This window comes from Saimiri boliviensis, chromosome 9 (genome assembly GCF_048565385.1).
Source record: "Saimiri boliviensis isolate mSaiBol1 chromosome 9, mSaiBol1.pri, whole genome shotgun sequence".
Lineage (NCBI taxonomy): Eukaryota > Metazoa > Chordata > Mammalia > Primates > Cebidae > Saimiri > Saimiri boliviensis.
Genome location: NC_133457.1, coordinates 30848745 through 30865629, shown reverse-complemented (window position 1 = coordinate 30865629; position 16885 = coordinate 30848745). Strand labels below are relative to the sequence as shown.

At 42.4% G+C, this 16885-nt stretch overlaps 1 protein-coding gene and 1 pseudogene across 1 annotated transcript in view; both read right to left on the bottom strand.

Annotated features, from left to right (window-relative positions):
• PRKCI (protein kinase C iota) overlaps window positions 1-16885 on the bottom strand; it is a 92733-nt gene that overhangs the window by 20027 nt on the left and 55821 nt on the right. Inside the window, exons 9-12 of the mRNA XM_039480162.2 lie at window positions 7331-7507; window positions 6154-6251; window positions 5452-5538; window positions 3121-3256 (exon numbers count right to left, since the gene is read on the bottom strand). Of these exons, the coding sequence (XP_039336096.1) occupies window positions 3121-3256; window positions 5452-5538; window positions 6154-6251; window positions 7331-7507 (498 nt within the window). The remainder of the gene's footprint in view (window positions 1-3120; window positions 3257-5451; window positions 5539-6153; window positions 6252-7330; window positions 7508-16885) is intronic.
• Window positions 7514-16054, bottom strand: LOC141585613 (hematopoietic SH2 domain-containing protein pseudogene; annotated as a pseudogene).

The window sequence follows — 16885 nt, the reverse complement described above, 5'->3', positions numbered from 1 at the left end:
GTTCAGGCAATTCTCCTGCCTCAGCCTCCTGAGTAGTTGGGATTACAGGCACGTGCCACCATGCCCAGCTAATTTTTTGTATTTTTAGTAGAGACGGGGTTTCACCAGGTTGACCAGGATGGTCTCGATCTCTCGACCTCGTGATCCACCCGCCTCGGCCTCCCAAAGTGCTGGGATTACAGGCTTGAGCCACCGCGCCCGGCCAAGCCAGTCTAACTTTTCTATTTTTTGTAGAGATGGAGTTTGGCCATGTTGCCCAGGCTGGTCTCAGACTCCTGAGCTCCAGCGATCTGCCTGCCTTGGCTTCCCAAAGTGCTGGGATTACAGATGTGAGCCATCATGTGTTACGCATTTTTTATAAATATCTTCAGCTGGGTATGGTGGCTTGCTTTACTTGTTAAGGTAATTGGTACAAAATTATCCTCACATAGTAACACAATGACAAATATGTAAACGTGTGATTGCACGCCCCATTCACCTGAGAAAAGTGCCTCCAGAGCCTGGATATTATCTAAATGCTAACATGAACTCTTGGTTTTGAGATCAGCCTGGACAACACAGTGAGACCTCGTCTCTATTAAAAAAAAAAAAAAAAAAAAAAAAAGTAAAAATAAAATAAAAATAAAGATATTCTTAAATGACTTTATAATATTTATCATAAACTACAATAAACATTTTGGACAGAAATCTCTTTTCATAAACCAAAATACTTACTCAGAATATCCAAGAGACAGAATTACTGGACCAAAGAACATGGCCATCTATAGGATTCTTGATAATTCCTCATTAAACTGCTCTCAAACCACTGTAACAATTTATATACACACCAGTGACATATGCCCATTTCTTTAAACATACAGATTATTCTGATTTTAAAACCAGTATCTCACAGGCAAAAAAAAAAAAGAAAAAAAGTCTCCTTGTTTCACTTTGTGCACTTTGTATTAAGGTTAATCCTCTCCATGTTTTTTGTTCAATTTCATTTATTCTTGGGGATAAGACTCCTTTATCACTGTTACTGTTTTTTGAAATGAGAAAAAAATCCCTTAGAAAAAAAAATGACACAGATATCAAAAAGGAACCACAAATATAAGCGATAGGTACACAGGGGTTCCGCTCGATAAGCATTCTAATTGTTTATTATTGAAAACTTGTATAATAAAAATACGTAAGGGCCGGGCGCGGTGGCTCAAGCCTGTAATCCCAGCACTTTGGGAGGCCGAGGCGGGTGGATCACGAGGTCGAGAGATCAAGACCAACCTGGTCAACATGGTGAAACCCCGTCTCTACTAAAAATACAAAAAATTAGCTGGGCATGGTGGCGCGTGCCTATAATCCCAGCTACTCAGGAGGCTGAGGCAGGAGAATTGCCTGAAGCCAGGAGGCGGAGGTTGCGGTGAGCCGAGATCGCGCCATTGCACTCCAGCCTGGGTAACAAGAGTGAAACTCCGTCTCAAAAAAAAAAATATGTAAGGGCCGGGCACGGTGCCTCACACCTGTAATCCCAACACTTTGGGAGGCCAAGGCAGGTGGATCACCTGAGGTCAGGAGTTCAAGACCAGCCTGGCCAACATGATAAAACCCCATCACTATTAAAAACACAAAAAAATTAGTTGGGAGTGGTGGCGGGCACCTATAATCCCAGTACTTGGGAGGCTGAGGTGGGAGAATCCCTTGAGCCTGGGAGGCAAAGGTGGCAGTGAGCCAAGATTATGCCATTGCACTCCAGTATAGGCAACAAGAGCAAAACTCTGTTTAAAAAAAAAAAAAAATTAAAATTAGCCAGGCATGGTGGGGCACACCTTAATCCCAGCTACTTGGAAGGCTGAGGCAACAGAATAGCTTGAACCCAGGAGGCAGAAGTCACAGTGAGCCAAGATCATGCCACTGCACTCCAACCTGGATGACAGAGCAAGACTCTGTCTTTAAAAAAATTAATTATTTAATTAATAAGTATCATGTGAAAAATATGGTTGAATTCAGTACATAAAAGCAAGCATACTTTATGTTACAATGTTATTCTTTAATGCATGCTGAACAGATAATAAAGTTAAAAGTTAAATCTTAAATACAATTAGGCTATCATATGCCATGTTAGCATTTAGATAATCTCCAGGCTCTGGAGGCACTTCCCACAGGTGAACAGGGAATGCCATTCACACATTTACATACTGGTTGTTGTATTACTATGTGAGGATAATTTTGTACCAGTTACCTTAAAAAGGAGTAGTTCCTTACACATTTTGTGGGAAAAATACCAGACCTTTAAAATGGAACACTGTTACAAAAAGAATAAAATATCAAGAAAAAAAGAAGGCATATTCTGAGAGTAACTAAAATTCTTTATTTTTATTTTATTTTTTTTTTTTTTGAGACGGAGTTTCGCTCTTGTTACCCAGGCTGGAGTGCAATGGCGCGATCTCGGCTCACCGCAACCTCCGCCTCCTGGGTTCAGGCAATTCTCCTGCCTCAGCCTCCTGAGTAGCTGGGATTACAGGCACGCGCCACCATGCCCAGCTAATGTTTTGTATTTTTAGTAGAGACGGGGTTTCACCATGTTGATCAGGATGGTCTCGATCTCTCAACCTCGTGATCCACCCGCCTCGGCCTCCCAAAGTGCTGGGATTACAGGCTTGAGCCACCGCGCCCGGCCACTATATTTTTATTTATAAATTTTTTTACATATTATACTTTATGTCAGGTGTTTAAAATTTAAATATAAAATATGTTTGACTTCCGAGGAAAATCCTTAATGCATTATATAAGATTCACTACTAAATGGCAAAAATTGGAAGGTCATATGCAAATGGTTGTGCTAAGTGGTAGAATTGCAGAGTTTTTATTTCCAAATTTTCTTCAATTGTATTACAACTTTCAAGATAAAAAGTTATATATAATAAAAAGAAATTAACTCTTACTGTAGTACACATAAAACAGAAGAGATAAATTTTGCAAATGGTTAGAAAAATAATACATTTGTCTTTGTGCTAGAATTCCACAAAGCTTCATAAGCAAATTAGCAAAATTAGTAATCATTTCCCCATCTTTAAACATGAAGTTGTTTTACAAAGACTACTAGCTTTTGAAGACCTTTTTAAATAACTAGAAAGTTTTCCTCACCTTACACATGCCATAGTCAGTGAGTTTAATGTGCCCTTCAGAGTCCAGTAACACATTGTCCAATTTCAAATCTCTATAAATTATCCCTCGCTCATGAAGGTAATTTAATGCTAGACTGATTTCTGCAGAGTAAAATCTAAAATAAAATAAAAAATAAGTCATTTGATTCAATCATACTTAAGTTCTAAACTTGCAACTGGAAACATAAAAACTCATATCAAAACATATTTTTTCCTCCCAGTGATTTTGGAAACAAATTTAAAAAACAAACTGAAGTACCACTGTAAAACATCTGAGCCCACGACACAATTATAAAAGTTCCTGTCTAACTTAAACTCACATTTTTCATAAGACTATTAATTTGGAAGTCTCAAACAGGGGTTCTTAATCTGGGTCCTTGGGGAAAGTTCAGGCAGTTCACACTTCTACAACTGGGGGCAAAGGTGCGTGCACGTATGTACATGCACAGTAGCTACAGAGTCCTGACAGCTTTCCTCACTCCTCCAAGGAACCCACGACCACTCAGAAGGATAAGGACCACTGACAGGGTCAAGAATAGAAACACTGCTACAAGGTAACTATTCAACACCATAAAATCCTCATAAAGCTTTTAGAAAAGGAATTAAATGGAACTATTCTACAACTATAAAATTTAATATCAAACAAAGAACTTTAAAAAACTGCTACCAACTCACTGCTGACAACCCAGAACTTTTGGCCTGAATAATGAAAATGGAACATCCGAGCTGTTGTATGGCTGCTTTGGTGGCACATTATCGTGATTACATGTGGAGGTACATAACGTACACCTTCTAGCTACTTAATTCTGTGATTCGGGAACTTAAGCCCTAATTCTGGGCTTTAGTTCTTACAAAAGCAAAGATGGTGGTATAAAGCCAGAATCGGCACATGAATACAGTAAAAACCAGACTAGCTTCCCCACATTCAACTGAACAGACAAGGGACAAATATTGGCTATGTTCACAATTCAAAATATCATCTGTGGCTCTGCTATGAAGGGTGGATCATTTGATAAAGCCTAAATGCACAATGAACATAAACGAACACCAAAACAACAACAAAACCAAATGAACAAAAAACCCAGCCTGGCCTCAAGGTAAGTACAATTTATATCTTCTAATGAAATTAAAGAATATTATAACTTTTTCACAAGCAGTAATCAAGTAGCAAAATTTCCACAAGTTTTTTATTTAAATGAAATTTCTAATATTTGTTCCCTGTTTGATAATTACAAACATATACAAACTCATATGCTCATTTTGGTATTACTCTTGTGAAGCAGGAAAGGGTGAGAATTACTGCTGATTATGAATAAAAAAACAAAACCTGGTACTGATGGATTAAACTGTTTATTCAAGGCCCTGATCCCTTCCCACCAATCTCCTCCAACACATAATTTACAGTCTTATATATCAATATCAAATTAAGAGCACAAAATTAATATTCAATACTCTTTTCTCTTATTTATCAATAATTATGGGATTAGAGGGGGAAAAAAGCCAAAGAACAATAAATCATAGGAAGAACAGTCGGAAGTATATACTTGTTTAAAAGGGATCTTTTTTCTTTTTTTTTGAGACAGAGTCTTGCTCTGTTGGGCAGGCTGGAGTGCAGTGGTGTGATCTTGGCTCACTGCAACCTCTGCCTTCCGGGTTTAAGCAATTCTCTTGCCTCAGCCTCCTGAGTAGCTGGGATTAATTAGCCCAGCTAATTTTTGTATTTTTAGTAGAGACAGGGTTTCACCATGTTGGTCAGGCTGGTCTCAAACTCCTGACCTCAGGTGATGCACCCACCTCAGCCTCCCAAAGTGCCGGGATTATAGGCATGAGCCACTGTGCCCAGTCAGATGAATGGTTTTATTACTCTCAAGTATGTATGAATAGCACTCTCATAGCGAAAAACTCTCTCAGAGACCACTACAAACCTGAAAAGACTAATACGTGTTTATTAGTCTCAATTATTTAAATGGCTGATGCTAAATAGACAAAATATTTGAAAAGGATTGGTTTTAGCAAAGGTTTCCCTTTTAATAGTTTATATTTTTCAATGGCTTAGGAAGCACTGTGTGCATTCATGTGTACGTGTGTGTATAAATGTAAAAGAATATATACTAAAATTGTTTTACATATATATTATAATGTAAATTAACTTTTAGGTCAGCCTATCCATGACTTACAAAGAATTAACTACTATCGAAATAAATTATTTAACTACTGTTTCCAACCATTGCACATAAGAAGCCACATGGCCCTGAAACGCGCGCACACACACACACACACACACACACACACACAGTAAACAAAAACTTACCTGGCATGTTCTTCAGGAAGTTTTCTTTGTCGCTGCATATGAAACATTAGGTCTCCTCCATTTACATACTCTATAACAAAGAACAATCTAAAACACAGGAGAGAACCCATGAAATCAAGATCCAAAAAAAGGTAGTGTAGCTTTGCATTTTCACAAACCAGTCACAACAGAGAGCATTCTCTACTATTTAGCCTTTAAAAAGATGCCAAGATTTTGGTGGAAACAAAGAGTACCTAGGGTATAGAAGATATGAGAAAGTAAACCAGCATGATCATAATTTTGTAACCTACTACTTCTAAAGTAATACCACTTGCAACCCAGAGCCACTCATTACCATCCTAATTTTAGCCTTTGCTAAATAAGTTGTTTTTGACTGTCAAGGTTAAGAAGTTGGCATTTTTCCTTTTTGTTAAACTCTAAAAAATTAATTTAAAATTAATACTGGGGATATTTAAAAGGTTGGCTTTCCACTGCCATAATTATGACATGGCTATTTCTTGTTCTGCCTAAAGCAGGTCATTTCCTAATGCTGATCCAATATCAAACTGTTATCAGTGACTGGAGTAATAGTAGCAGGAAGTTATAAGCCTAACACTGTTGCATCCTCCATGATATCTACTTCATGAATTATAGCAGAAAGGTTCTGTGTAATATGCCCAAAATATGAAGCCCAATAATCATTCTATTATCTTTCAGTCTTACCTGCTTTCTGTCTGAAAGCAAGAATGGAGTCCAACAAGAAAAGGATGGTTGGATGCCTGCTCAAACACATGCTTTTCTGTCTGTACCCAATCAATATCCTATTTTGAAACATGAAAGGAATCTATGTCAAACTGAAATCATCACAATTAATGATAAATTTGCTCTGAGCAATTCAATTATCACGAATGCAATTGTTAACTAGGCTAAATATCAAAACCATTGATAATCATGAAACAAAAATTTACAAAGAGAAAAATAACACTAATAAATCTTTCAATATAATAAAACCGTCTAGAAAGTTTTTGCAAGCTCAAGTATTTCCTCTAATAATGTGGTTTGATTTGTTTTTTAAAATCTAATAATAATCAAATTACTTTATCTTATACAATCTATAAGAAAAGTAAACTGAGGCCGGGCGCGGTGGCTCAAGCCTGTAATCCCAGCACTTTGGGAGGCCGAGGCGAGTGGATCACGAGGTCGAGAGATCGAGACCATCCTGGTCAACATGGTGAAACCCCGTCTCTACTAAAAACACAAAAAACTAGTTGGGCGTGGTGGCGCGTGCCTGTAATCCCAGCTACTCAGGAGGCTGAGGCAGGAGAATTGCCTGAACCCAGGAGGCGGAGGTTGCGGTGAGCCGAGATCGCGCCATTGCACTCCAGCCTGGGTAACAAGAGCGAAACTCCGTCTCAAAAAAAAAAAAAAAAAGAAAAGTAAACTGAAATAATATGTTTCATTTACTTAGCACATATTTAGAAAAGAAGAATCAAATAATAAAGCACAAAGATTAGCCGGGCGCGGTGGCTCAAGCCTGTAATCCCAGCACTTTGGGAGGCTGAGGCGGGTGGATCACGAGGTCAAGAGATCAAGACCATCCTGGTCAACATGGTGAAACCCCGTCTCTACTAAAAATACAAAAAAATTAGCTGGGCATGGCGGCGCATGCCTGTAATCCCAGCTACTCAGGAGGCTGAGGCAGGAGAACTGCCTGAACCCAGGAGGCGGAGGTTGCGGTGAGCCGAGATCGCGCCATTGCACTCCCGCCTGGGTAACAAGAGCGAAACTCCGTCTCAAAAAAAAAAAAAAAAAAAAAAAAGCACAAAGATTGAGGTTTTATTTAAAACAGTATTCTTAAGCAGTTTAACAGTTTAGAAGCAATAAAACATGTGGTGCTTACCTCATCATCATTAACAAGTTCTTTTTTCACAACTTTCATTGCATAAATACGATCTGTTTTTTTTAATCGAACCAACAGTACTTTGGCATAACTTCCTCTTCCTATTACCCGGAGCAAGTCGAAATCCTGAAGACCTAGACTGGATGAAGCTTTGCCACTTTCCCTGGTATTCATTGCCTGGTGAGAACATTTGTATCAGAGTTACAATGGGAAATGCTTTGCACAGTACATTATATTTCTAAGACCTTGTTGTACCTATAATGATTTAAAGATATTTTCTTAACATAAAAAATATTTTAAGTTCTTAATATTTTTTAAATGTCATCCCAAACCATATAATCTAGCTATCCAAATGAGTTAAGATTATATGGATGAAGGCCGGGGGGCGGTGGCTCAACCCTGTAATCCCAGCACTTTGGGAGGCCGAGGCGGGTGGATCACGAGGTCGAGAGATCGAGACCATCCTGGTCAACATGGTGAAACCCCATCTCTACTAAAAATACAAAAAACTAGCTGGGCGTGGTAGCGCGTGCCTGTAATCCCAGCTACTTAGGAGGCTGAGGCAGGAGAATTGCCTGAGCCCAGGAGGCGGAGGTTGTGGTGAGCCGAGATCGCGCCATTGCACTCCAGCCTGGGTAACAAGAGCGAAACTCCGTCTCAAAAAAAAAAAAAAAAAAAGATTATATGGATGAATTTATGAGTTAAGAGGGATGGTAATAAGAATGGGAAGGGAGTTGAAATCAGAAAACCATCAAAGGATGTCTTTAAAAGGATGTAACTTTTGGGTATAGAGGCAATAGAGATGCGGGAATAAAAAAAAGACGTTAACTCTGGTGACCAAGAGATTGGGGTCCTGCTGACAGAGAACATCAAGTGTGTGGCTAGGATAAGATTGACAAAGTTACTGGAGATAACAATGGGGTTTTTCATAACAAATTCAGAAGTTATAAGGAGACATCAAGATGAAAGAGTCTGCTGAAAGCTTGATACATAAAATGTAAGCTAGTGAGAGGACACATTCAGAGGCATTTTTTTTTAATGCTATAGACAGAAAAACAAGCATGAAGTCATTCAGCGAGTGGAAGACATTCCTTTTCACAGAATACTAAGGCCCCTTTGGGACGACAAAAAGCCTTAAAATTCATTCACAACTACAAATGTAAGCTTCTGGCAATTTACAGAGAAGCCTCAAGATAGTCTTTTATTAGATGCCTGCAAAATCATTAGCACACAATGGACCCATGAGAATAAAATATGAATTCTCCAAAGAATACAAAGAAAAGCAGAGTAAATTTTGAGAAAGATAAAGAAACCAGCAAGCACAAAACTGAAAGAAGGTTATTAGAAAAACTGAGTGAGAATGACAACTTAAAAAAAAGGTCATATGTGAAAATTCAGAAATAATAATTTGGGCTGTGCACAGTGGCTCATGCCTGTATTTCCAGCACCTCAGGAGGCTGAAGCAGGTGGACTGATTGAGCCCAGGAGTTCAAGACCAGCCTGGGCAACGTGGTGAGAAACCTCATCTCTACCAAAAATTACAAAAATTAGCTGGGTGTTGGTGGTACGCACTGTAGTCCCAGCTACCTGGGAGGTTGAGGTGGGAGGATCACCTGAGCCTGAGAGGTCGAGGTTGCAGTAAGCTGTGATTGTGCTGGTGTGCTCCAGCTTGCTGACAAGGTGAGACCCTGTCAGTAATAATAATAGGCCAGGCAGGTGGCTCACACCTGTAATCCCAACACTTTGGAAGGCAGAGGCAGGCAGATCAAGAGGTCAGGAGTTTGAGACTAGCCTGGCCAATATGGTGAAACCACGTCCCTACTAAAAATACAAAAATTAGCCAGACGTGGTTGCATGCACTAGTAGTCCCAGTTACTCGAGAGGCTAAGGCAGACGAATCACTTGAACCCAGGAGGTGGAGGCTGCAGTGAGCCGAGATCGCGCCACTGCACTCCAGCCTGGGTGACAGAGTGAGACTCCATCTAAAATTAAAAAATACATATGTAATAATAATAACAATAATAATAATTTGATTTGGTAACAAGGTGATACAGTTTGGACATATGACTCTTCCAAATATCAAATCTCATGCTCAAATGTGATCCCTAATGGGAGGTGTTTGGGTCATAGGGACAGATTCCTCAAGAATGGCTTGGTGCATTGCTGTGGTTAATGAGTGAGTTCAGAGTGTGGCATCTCCCCAACTCTCTTGCTCCCTCTCTTGCTATGCGGCACACTTGCTTCCACTTTGCCTTCTGCCAAGAATGAAAGCTTCCTGAGGCCCTCACCAGAAGCAGATGTTAGTGCCATGCTTCTTGTTCAGCCTGCAGAACCATGTACCAAATAAATACTCAGCCTCAGATATTCCTTTATTCCTTCATTCCTTTCTTTCTTTCTTTTTTATTGAGATGGGGTCTCGCTGTGTCACCCAGGCTGGAATGCAGTGACGCAATCTTGTCTTACTGCAACCTCCATCTCCTGGGTTCAAGCGATTCTCCTGCCTCAGCCTCCCAAGTAGCAGGGACTACAGGTGCATGCCACCATGCCCAGCTAATTTTTTTGTATTTTCAATAGAGACAGGGTTTCACCATGTTAGCCAGGATGGTCTCCATCTCCTAACCTTGTGATCCACCCACCTTGGCCTCCCAAAGTGCTGGAACTACAGGCACAAACCACCGTGGCCGGCCCTATTCATTTCTTTAAGAAAAGGTCTTGCTCTGTCACCCAGGCTGCAGTGCAGTGGCACAAACATAGCTCACTGCAGCCATGAACTCCTAGGCTCAAGTGATCCTCCTGCCTCAGTCTCCCAAGTAGCTGGGTCTATGGGCATGTGCCTCCACATCCAGCTAATTTTTATTTATTTTTTGTAGAGATGGGGGATCTTGCTACATTGCCAAGGCTGATCCCAAACTACTGGCCTCAAATGATTCTCCAGCTCCACAAAATGCTGTGATTTACAGGTACCAGCCGCCACACCCGAAAATAAACCAGGTTCGGGCAGGTTAGGAAAGAAGAGAACTGGCCGGGCGTGGTGGCTCATGCCTGTAATCCTAGCACTTTGGAAGGCCGAGGTGGGTGGATCACAAGGTCAGGATTTCAAGACAAGCCTGGCCAAAATGGTGAAACCCTGTCTCTATTAAAAAAAAAAAAAAAAAAAAAAGAATGAATGAAAGAAGATAATTGTAAGAAAATAAGTCAACACATAGACTTGAAATATGACTAACTGGAAACTATAAGAGAGAATCAAGTGGAGACAAAAAGAGCAAAGTAGTAAGGCTGAATGAAATGACAGAAGCCAGATAACAGTGAAATGTCACCTTCCAAGGGTCTAAAAAAGAAAACAGCTGACCTAGAATTCTTTATCCTGAAAAAGTAGCCACAAAGTGAAAGTGAAAGAAAAACATTTTCAGACAAAAACCGAGTGAATCCATCACTAGTAGGTGCTCACTAAAGAAAAGACTAAATTGAGTCCTTGAAGGAGAAAAAGTGTGATCTCGGAGGAACAAAGATGTAGGAAGAAACGAAAAACAAAAAGGGTAAAATGTGGGTAAATCTAAATATTAAAGTGTGCCCAGGTCACTGCATTTTCTAGAGAAATGGTAAAAGTGTTATTTGTAATACTTTTTAAATGCAAATTTTATCTTACATAGAGGGGGTGTGTGTGTTTGCTACATGCGTATACTGCAGCCAGGTAGTGAACACAGTACTCAAGAGGTAGTTTTCCAACCCATGCTGCCCCACCTCAAGCAGTCAACAGTGTCTGCTGTTCCTATCATTATGTCTATGTGTGCTCAAGGCTTAGCTCCCACTTGTGAGAAAATGTAGTATTTAGTTTTCTGTTCCTGCATTAATTCGTTTAGGATTATAACCTCTAGCTCTATCTATATTGCCACAAGTTACATGGTTTCATGTTTTCTTTACCCAATCCACTATTGATGGACACCTAGGTTGATTCCATGTCTCTGCTATTGAACAGTGCAGTGATGAACATGTGAATGCATGTGTCTTTTTGGGAGAATGATCTATTTTTCTTTGGGAATACCCAGTAATGGGAGACTGCTGGGTCAAATGGTAGCTCTGTTTAAAGTTTTTTAAGAAATCTCTAAATTGCTTTCCACAGTGGCTGAGCTCATTTACATTCTCACCAACTGTATATAAGCATTCCCTTTTTTCTGCAGCCTCACGGGCATCTGTTGTTTTTTCACTTTTTTTTTTTTTTGAGACAGTGTCCCACTCTGTTACCGACGCTGTAGTGGTGCAATCACGGCTCACTGGAGCCTTGACCTTCAGGTTTCAAGCAATCCTCCCACCTCAACTTCCTGAAGAGCTGGTACTACTGGGGCGCAGCACCAAACCTGGCTAATGTTTTATTTTTTGTAGAAACTGTTGCCTAGGCTGGTCTTGAACCCCTAAGCTCAAACACTGCTTCCACCTCATTCTCTCAAAGTGCTGGGATTACAGGTGCAAGCCATCACACCCAGACTGACTTTTTAATAAAAGCTATTTGACTGATGTGAGATGGTATCTCACTGAGGTTTTGATTCTATTTCTCTGATAATTAGTGACGATGAGCGATTTTTCATGTTCGTTGGCTGCTTATAGATCTTCTTTTGAGATATGTCTGTTCATGTCCTTTGGTTTGTTTTTTTGAAACAGAGTCTTGCTCTGTCACCTAGGCTGGAGTGCAGTGGCACAGTCTTGGCTCATTGCAACCTCTGCCTCACCGGTTCCAATGACTCTCATGCCTCAGCCTCCTGAGTACCTGGGATTACAGGTGTGTGCCACCATGCCCTGGTGTGTGTGTGTCTGTGTGTCTGTGTGTGTGTGTGTGTGTGTGTGTGTGTGTTTATTTTTAGTAGAGATAGAGTTTCACTTCGTTGGCCAGGCTGGTCTCAAACTCCTGGACTCAAATGATCTGCCTGCCTCTGCCTCCCAAAGTGATGGGATTACCGGTATAAGCCACCATGTCCAGGCTTTTGTCCATTTTTTTTTTTTTTTTTTGACTGTAGGAACAGACTCACTAAGCATCTTTATTCCATTTCCCGGGTTCCCGAAGACTCCCGAATGCTGTGGTCTGGGGCCATTGAAGAAATGTTAGGACATCCAGGAGTGTGGCAGCCCCTGGCACCAAGAGTCCCAGCACTGGGGTGGACCCCTTCTCTAGCAGCACCCAGGAGCAAAGGGCGGCGGTTGTTGGTACTCCTCTGGGAGCTGGTCATTCTCAGGCTCTGCCAAGCCCTGGCACTCCGGCTTGGACTCCTGGGAGGACACAGCCCTCACTACCGTTTGGTGCCAACTCCTGCGCCCTGAATTCACCTCATTGCAGCTGGCGACCTCTCGGCCTTCCTGGTGGGAATCTTTCTGTCTTTTGGCGCCTGAGGCTCTGAGAGGTTTTCAAGGGACGTGGCCACAAAGGGGTCCGTGTAGACTCTGTCCCTTAAGGCGGTGTCCCCTGACGGTTCTTGGCTGCCTTTTCTGGTCCCAGGGCCTGAGGTCGTCGTGGATCTCTGGACATCGAAGAGTGATGACAAGTTCACAGTGGCGAGGTGGGTTTTCAGCTGCTGCCGGACCCTCTGGCCTCTCTCGGGGAGCATTTTGAGGTTCCTCCAGAGTTTCTGACGGGCCTCTCCAAGAGGGGCTTTTGGGGGGCAGGAGGAAGTGGCTTCCTCAGTGGCTATTTTGCTCATCTCTGCTGACAGCTTCCTTTCCTTTGATTGGTGAAGCAGGACTGGCTTTGGGGAGGGCTCCTCAGGTGCAGACACCTGGGAGGCTGCTTCCTCGGCCACTGCGTTGGAGTAGAGGAAGAGATCCTTGTAGTCCACATTTGCGGGATCCTTCTGCCTGCAGGGCTGTGTCAGCAGCTCCCCGAGCGCCTCAGTTGGCTTCTGCTGGTGGAAGGTGACCAGGGCGTCTAGCGAGCTGTGGGCCACCTTCTCCCTGGGGATCATGAAAACTCCCATCATCCAAGAGCTTCACCATGAAATGGCAGCAGCTGCTTTGGCCTTTGTAGGAGTGTGTAGCCCACGTGGCTGTGGCTGACCCTGATGAGAAAGGATCCTGGTGGCTGTTATTCCAGCAGGTTCTCAGCCTCCTCTCTTGAGATTGCACCATTGAATCACTCAGGGACCACGTCTTGGGCCAGCTGGCCCACCTGGGTGTGCACAAACCAGTCCAGTCGAGGGGGCAGTGGTGGGGGCAGCTTCCTGGCCTCTGTCATGGCTTCCTGGGGTGGGGTGAAGGTCACCTGGGAGATCCCTGGATGGCCGAGGCCCTTGCGGTGGCTGTTGCCCATTTTTTAATAGGGTTTTTTTTGTTGTTGTTAATTTCCTTACAGATTCTGGATATGAGACCTCGTGGGATGTACAGTTTGTGAATATTTTCTCCCATTCTATAGGTTGTCTGCTTAGTCTATGGTGGATTCTTTTGCTGCACAGAAGCTCTGTAGTTTAATTAGGTCCCACTTGTCAATTTTTGGCTTTGTTGCAATTGCTTTTCGAGACTTAGCCAAAAATTCTTTGCCAAGGCCAATGTTAAGAGAGTATTTCCTAGGTTTTCTTCTAGGATTTTTATAGTTTGAGGTCTTACATTTAAATCTTTATTCCATCTAGAGTAAATTTTTGTATATGGTGATAAGTAAGGGTCCAGTGGTGATACGTGACTGCAGTCCCAGCTACTTGAGAGGCCAAGGTGGGAGGATTGGTTGAACTCAAGAAGTTGAGGCTGTAGTGAGCCATGACTGCACCACTGCACAGCTGCCTGTGCAATAACCCTGTCTCACAAAAAAAAGGAAAGGCTGGGTGTGGTGACTCATGCCTGTAATCTCAGGACTTTGGGAGGCCAAGGTGGGCAGATCAAGAGGTCAGGAGTTTGAGACCAGCCTGGCCAACATGGTGAAACTCTGTCTCTACTAAAAATATAAAATTTTCTGTGTTAAGCACAGTGGAAAAAAAAAAAAAGGTAAAAAAAAAGTAGCCGCGCATGGTGGTGAGCGCCTGTAATCCCAGCTACTTGGGAGGCTGAGGCAGGAGAATTGCTTGAGCCCAGGAGGCAGAGGTTGCAGTGAACCACTGCATTCCAGGCTGGGTGACAGAGTAAGACTCCATCTCAAAATAATAATAATAATAATAATAATAATAATAATAATAGGAAAAATGTGAAAAAAAAAGGCTTTTCAGACAAACAAACAGAACAAGAAACTAAAACAACATTAAATAGGTGACTAACAGGTTTCTTCAAAATAATACAGGAGTGAGGGAAGTGAAGAGACAAAATAAGACTGGCCAGGAATTGATCATTGTTTTCACTAATAATAGACACAAGGGCTTTGTTATATTATTCTGTTTACTTTTATTTATGTTTGAAATTTTTGGTTGGGCATGGCGGCTCATGCCTATAATCCTAACACTTTGAGAGACTGAGTTGGAAGAACCACTTAAGGCCAGGAGTTCAAGACTAGCTTGGGCAACATAGTGAGACTCTGTCTCTACACAACAGAAAATGAAAAAATTAGCTGGGTGTGGTGGGTTGTGCCTACAGTCCTAGCCACTTGGGAGGCCGAGCTGGGAAGATAACTTGAGCCCAGGAGTTCAAGATTGCAGTGAGCCATGATGACACCACTGCACTCCAGCCTGGGCAATAAAGCAAGACCCCAACTCAAAAAAGAAGAAAGATGTGGGGAAAGGAGGAGGCAGTGTGAACTAAACCTTTCATGTCCAGAAATACACAAAAATGAAAAACTGAAAAAGAGAGATACAAACATTAGGGACATAACTAGAAAAGGTTAAAAAAGTTGTTAAAAAGTCCAACTGGGAGTGGGTAGTGTGAGACATGATCATCTTTTTTCACTATAAGCTTTTTTCAAAAAACTGATGATGATGATTTTGAGATGGTGTTTTGCTCTTGTTGCCTAGGCTGGAGTGCAATGGCGAGATCTCAGCTCACTGCAACCTCTACCTTCAGGTTCAAACAATTCTTCTGCCTCAGCCTCCTGAGTAGCTGGGATTACGGGCATGTGCCACCACACCTGGCTAATTTTTTTTTTTTTTTTTTGAGACGGAGTTTCACTGTTGTTACCCAGGCTGGAGTGCAATGGCACGATCTCGGCTCACCGCAACCTCCGCCTCCTGGGTTCAAGTAATTCTCCTGCCTCAGCCTCCCGAGTAGCTGGGACTACAGGCGCATGCCACCATGCCCAGCTAATTTTTGTATTTTTAGTAGAGATGGGGTTTCACCTTGCTGACCAGGATGGTCTCAATCTCTTGACCTCATGATCCACCCACCTCGGCCTCCCCAAAGTGCTGGGATTATAGGCGTGAGCCACCGTGCCCGGCCTTAATTTTGTATTTTTTTAAAGTAGAGACAGGGTTTCTTCATGTTGGTCAGGCTGGTTTCGAACTCCCAACCCCAGGTGATCTGCCCGCTCCCAAAGTGCTGGGATTACAGGTGCAAGCCATTGTGCCTGGCCCCCAAAAACTTATTATTATTTTAATCAAATAATTTTAATTAAGAATTTGTTCTATTTATTTATTTATCCGATGGAGTCTCATTCCACTGCCCAGGCTGGAGTGCAGCCGTGCGATCTTGGCTCACTGCAACCACCGTCTCCCAGGTTCAAATGATTCTCCTGCCTCAGCCTCCTGAGTAGCTGGGATTACAGGTGCCCACCACTACACCCAGCTAATTTTTTCTATTTATAGTAGAGACGGGGTTTCGTCATGCTGGCCAGGCTGGTCTTGAACTCCCGATCTTGTGATTCACCCGCCTCAGCCTCCCAAAGTGCTGGGATTACAGGCATGAGCCACCATGCCCTGCCCCATTTGTTTTGTTTTAAAAACTGATAAGAGCCCGCTGTGGCTCACACCTGTAATCCCAGCACTTTGGGAGGCTGAGGTGGGTGAATCACGAGGTCAGGAGTACAAGACCAGCTTGGCCAGCATGGCGAAACCCCGTCTCTACTAAAAATACAAAAAAATTAGCTGGGCGTGGTGGCTCATATCTGTAGTCCCAGCTACTGGGGAGGCTGAGGCAGGGGAACTGCTCGTACTCAGGAGGCAGAGGTTGCAGTGAGCCAAGATTACAACACTGCACTCCAGCCTGGCGACAGAGCAAGACTCTGTCTTTAAAAAAAAAAAAAAAACTGGTAAAATGTAGGCTGGGTGCGGAGACTCAAGCCTATAAATCCCAGCACTTTGGGAGGCTGAGGTGGGCAGATTACCTGAGGTTGGGAGTTTGATACCAGCCTGACCAACATGGAGAAACCCTGCCTCTATTAAAAACACAAAATTTGCCAGGTGTGGTGGTGCACACCTGTAATCACAGCTACTTGGGAGGCTGAGGCAGGAGAATCACTTGAACCTGGGAGGCAGATGTTGTGGTGAACCAAGATCATGCCATTGCTCTCCAGCCTGGGCAACAAGAGTGAAACTCCATCTCAAAAAATAAACAAACAAACAAACTGATAAAATGCTTAATAGTCAGAAAAAAATAGTGACAGTTAACATGTTTAGTAATTTATTGTCTAAATAAGCAATTCACACACAAAATGGAAGGGTCTAC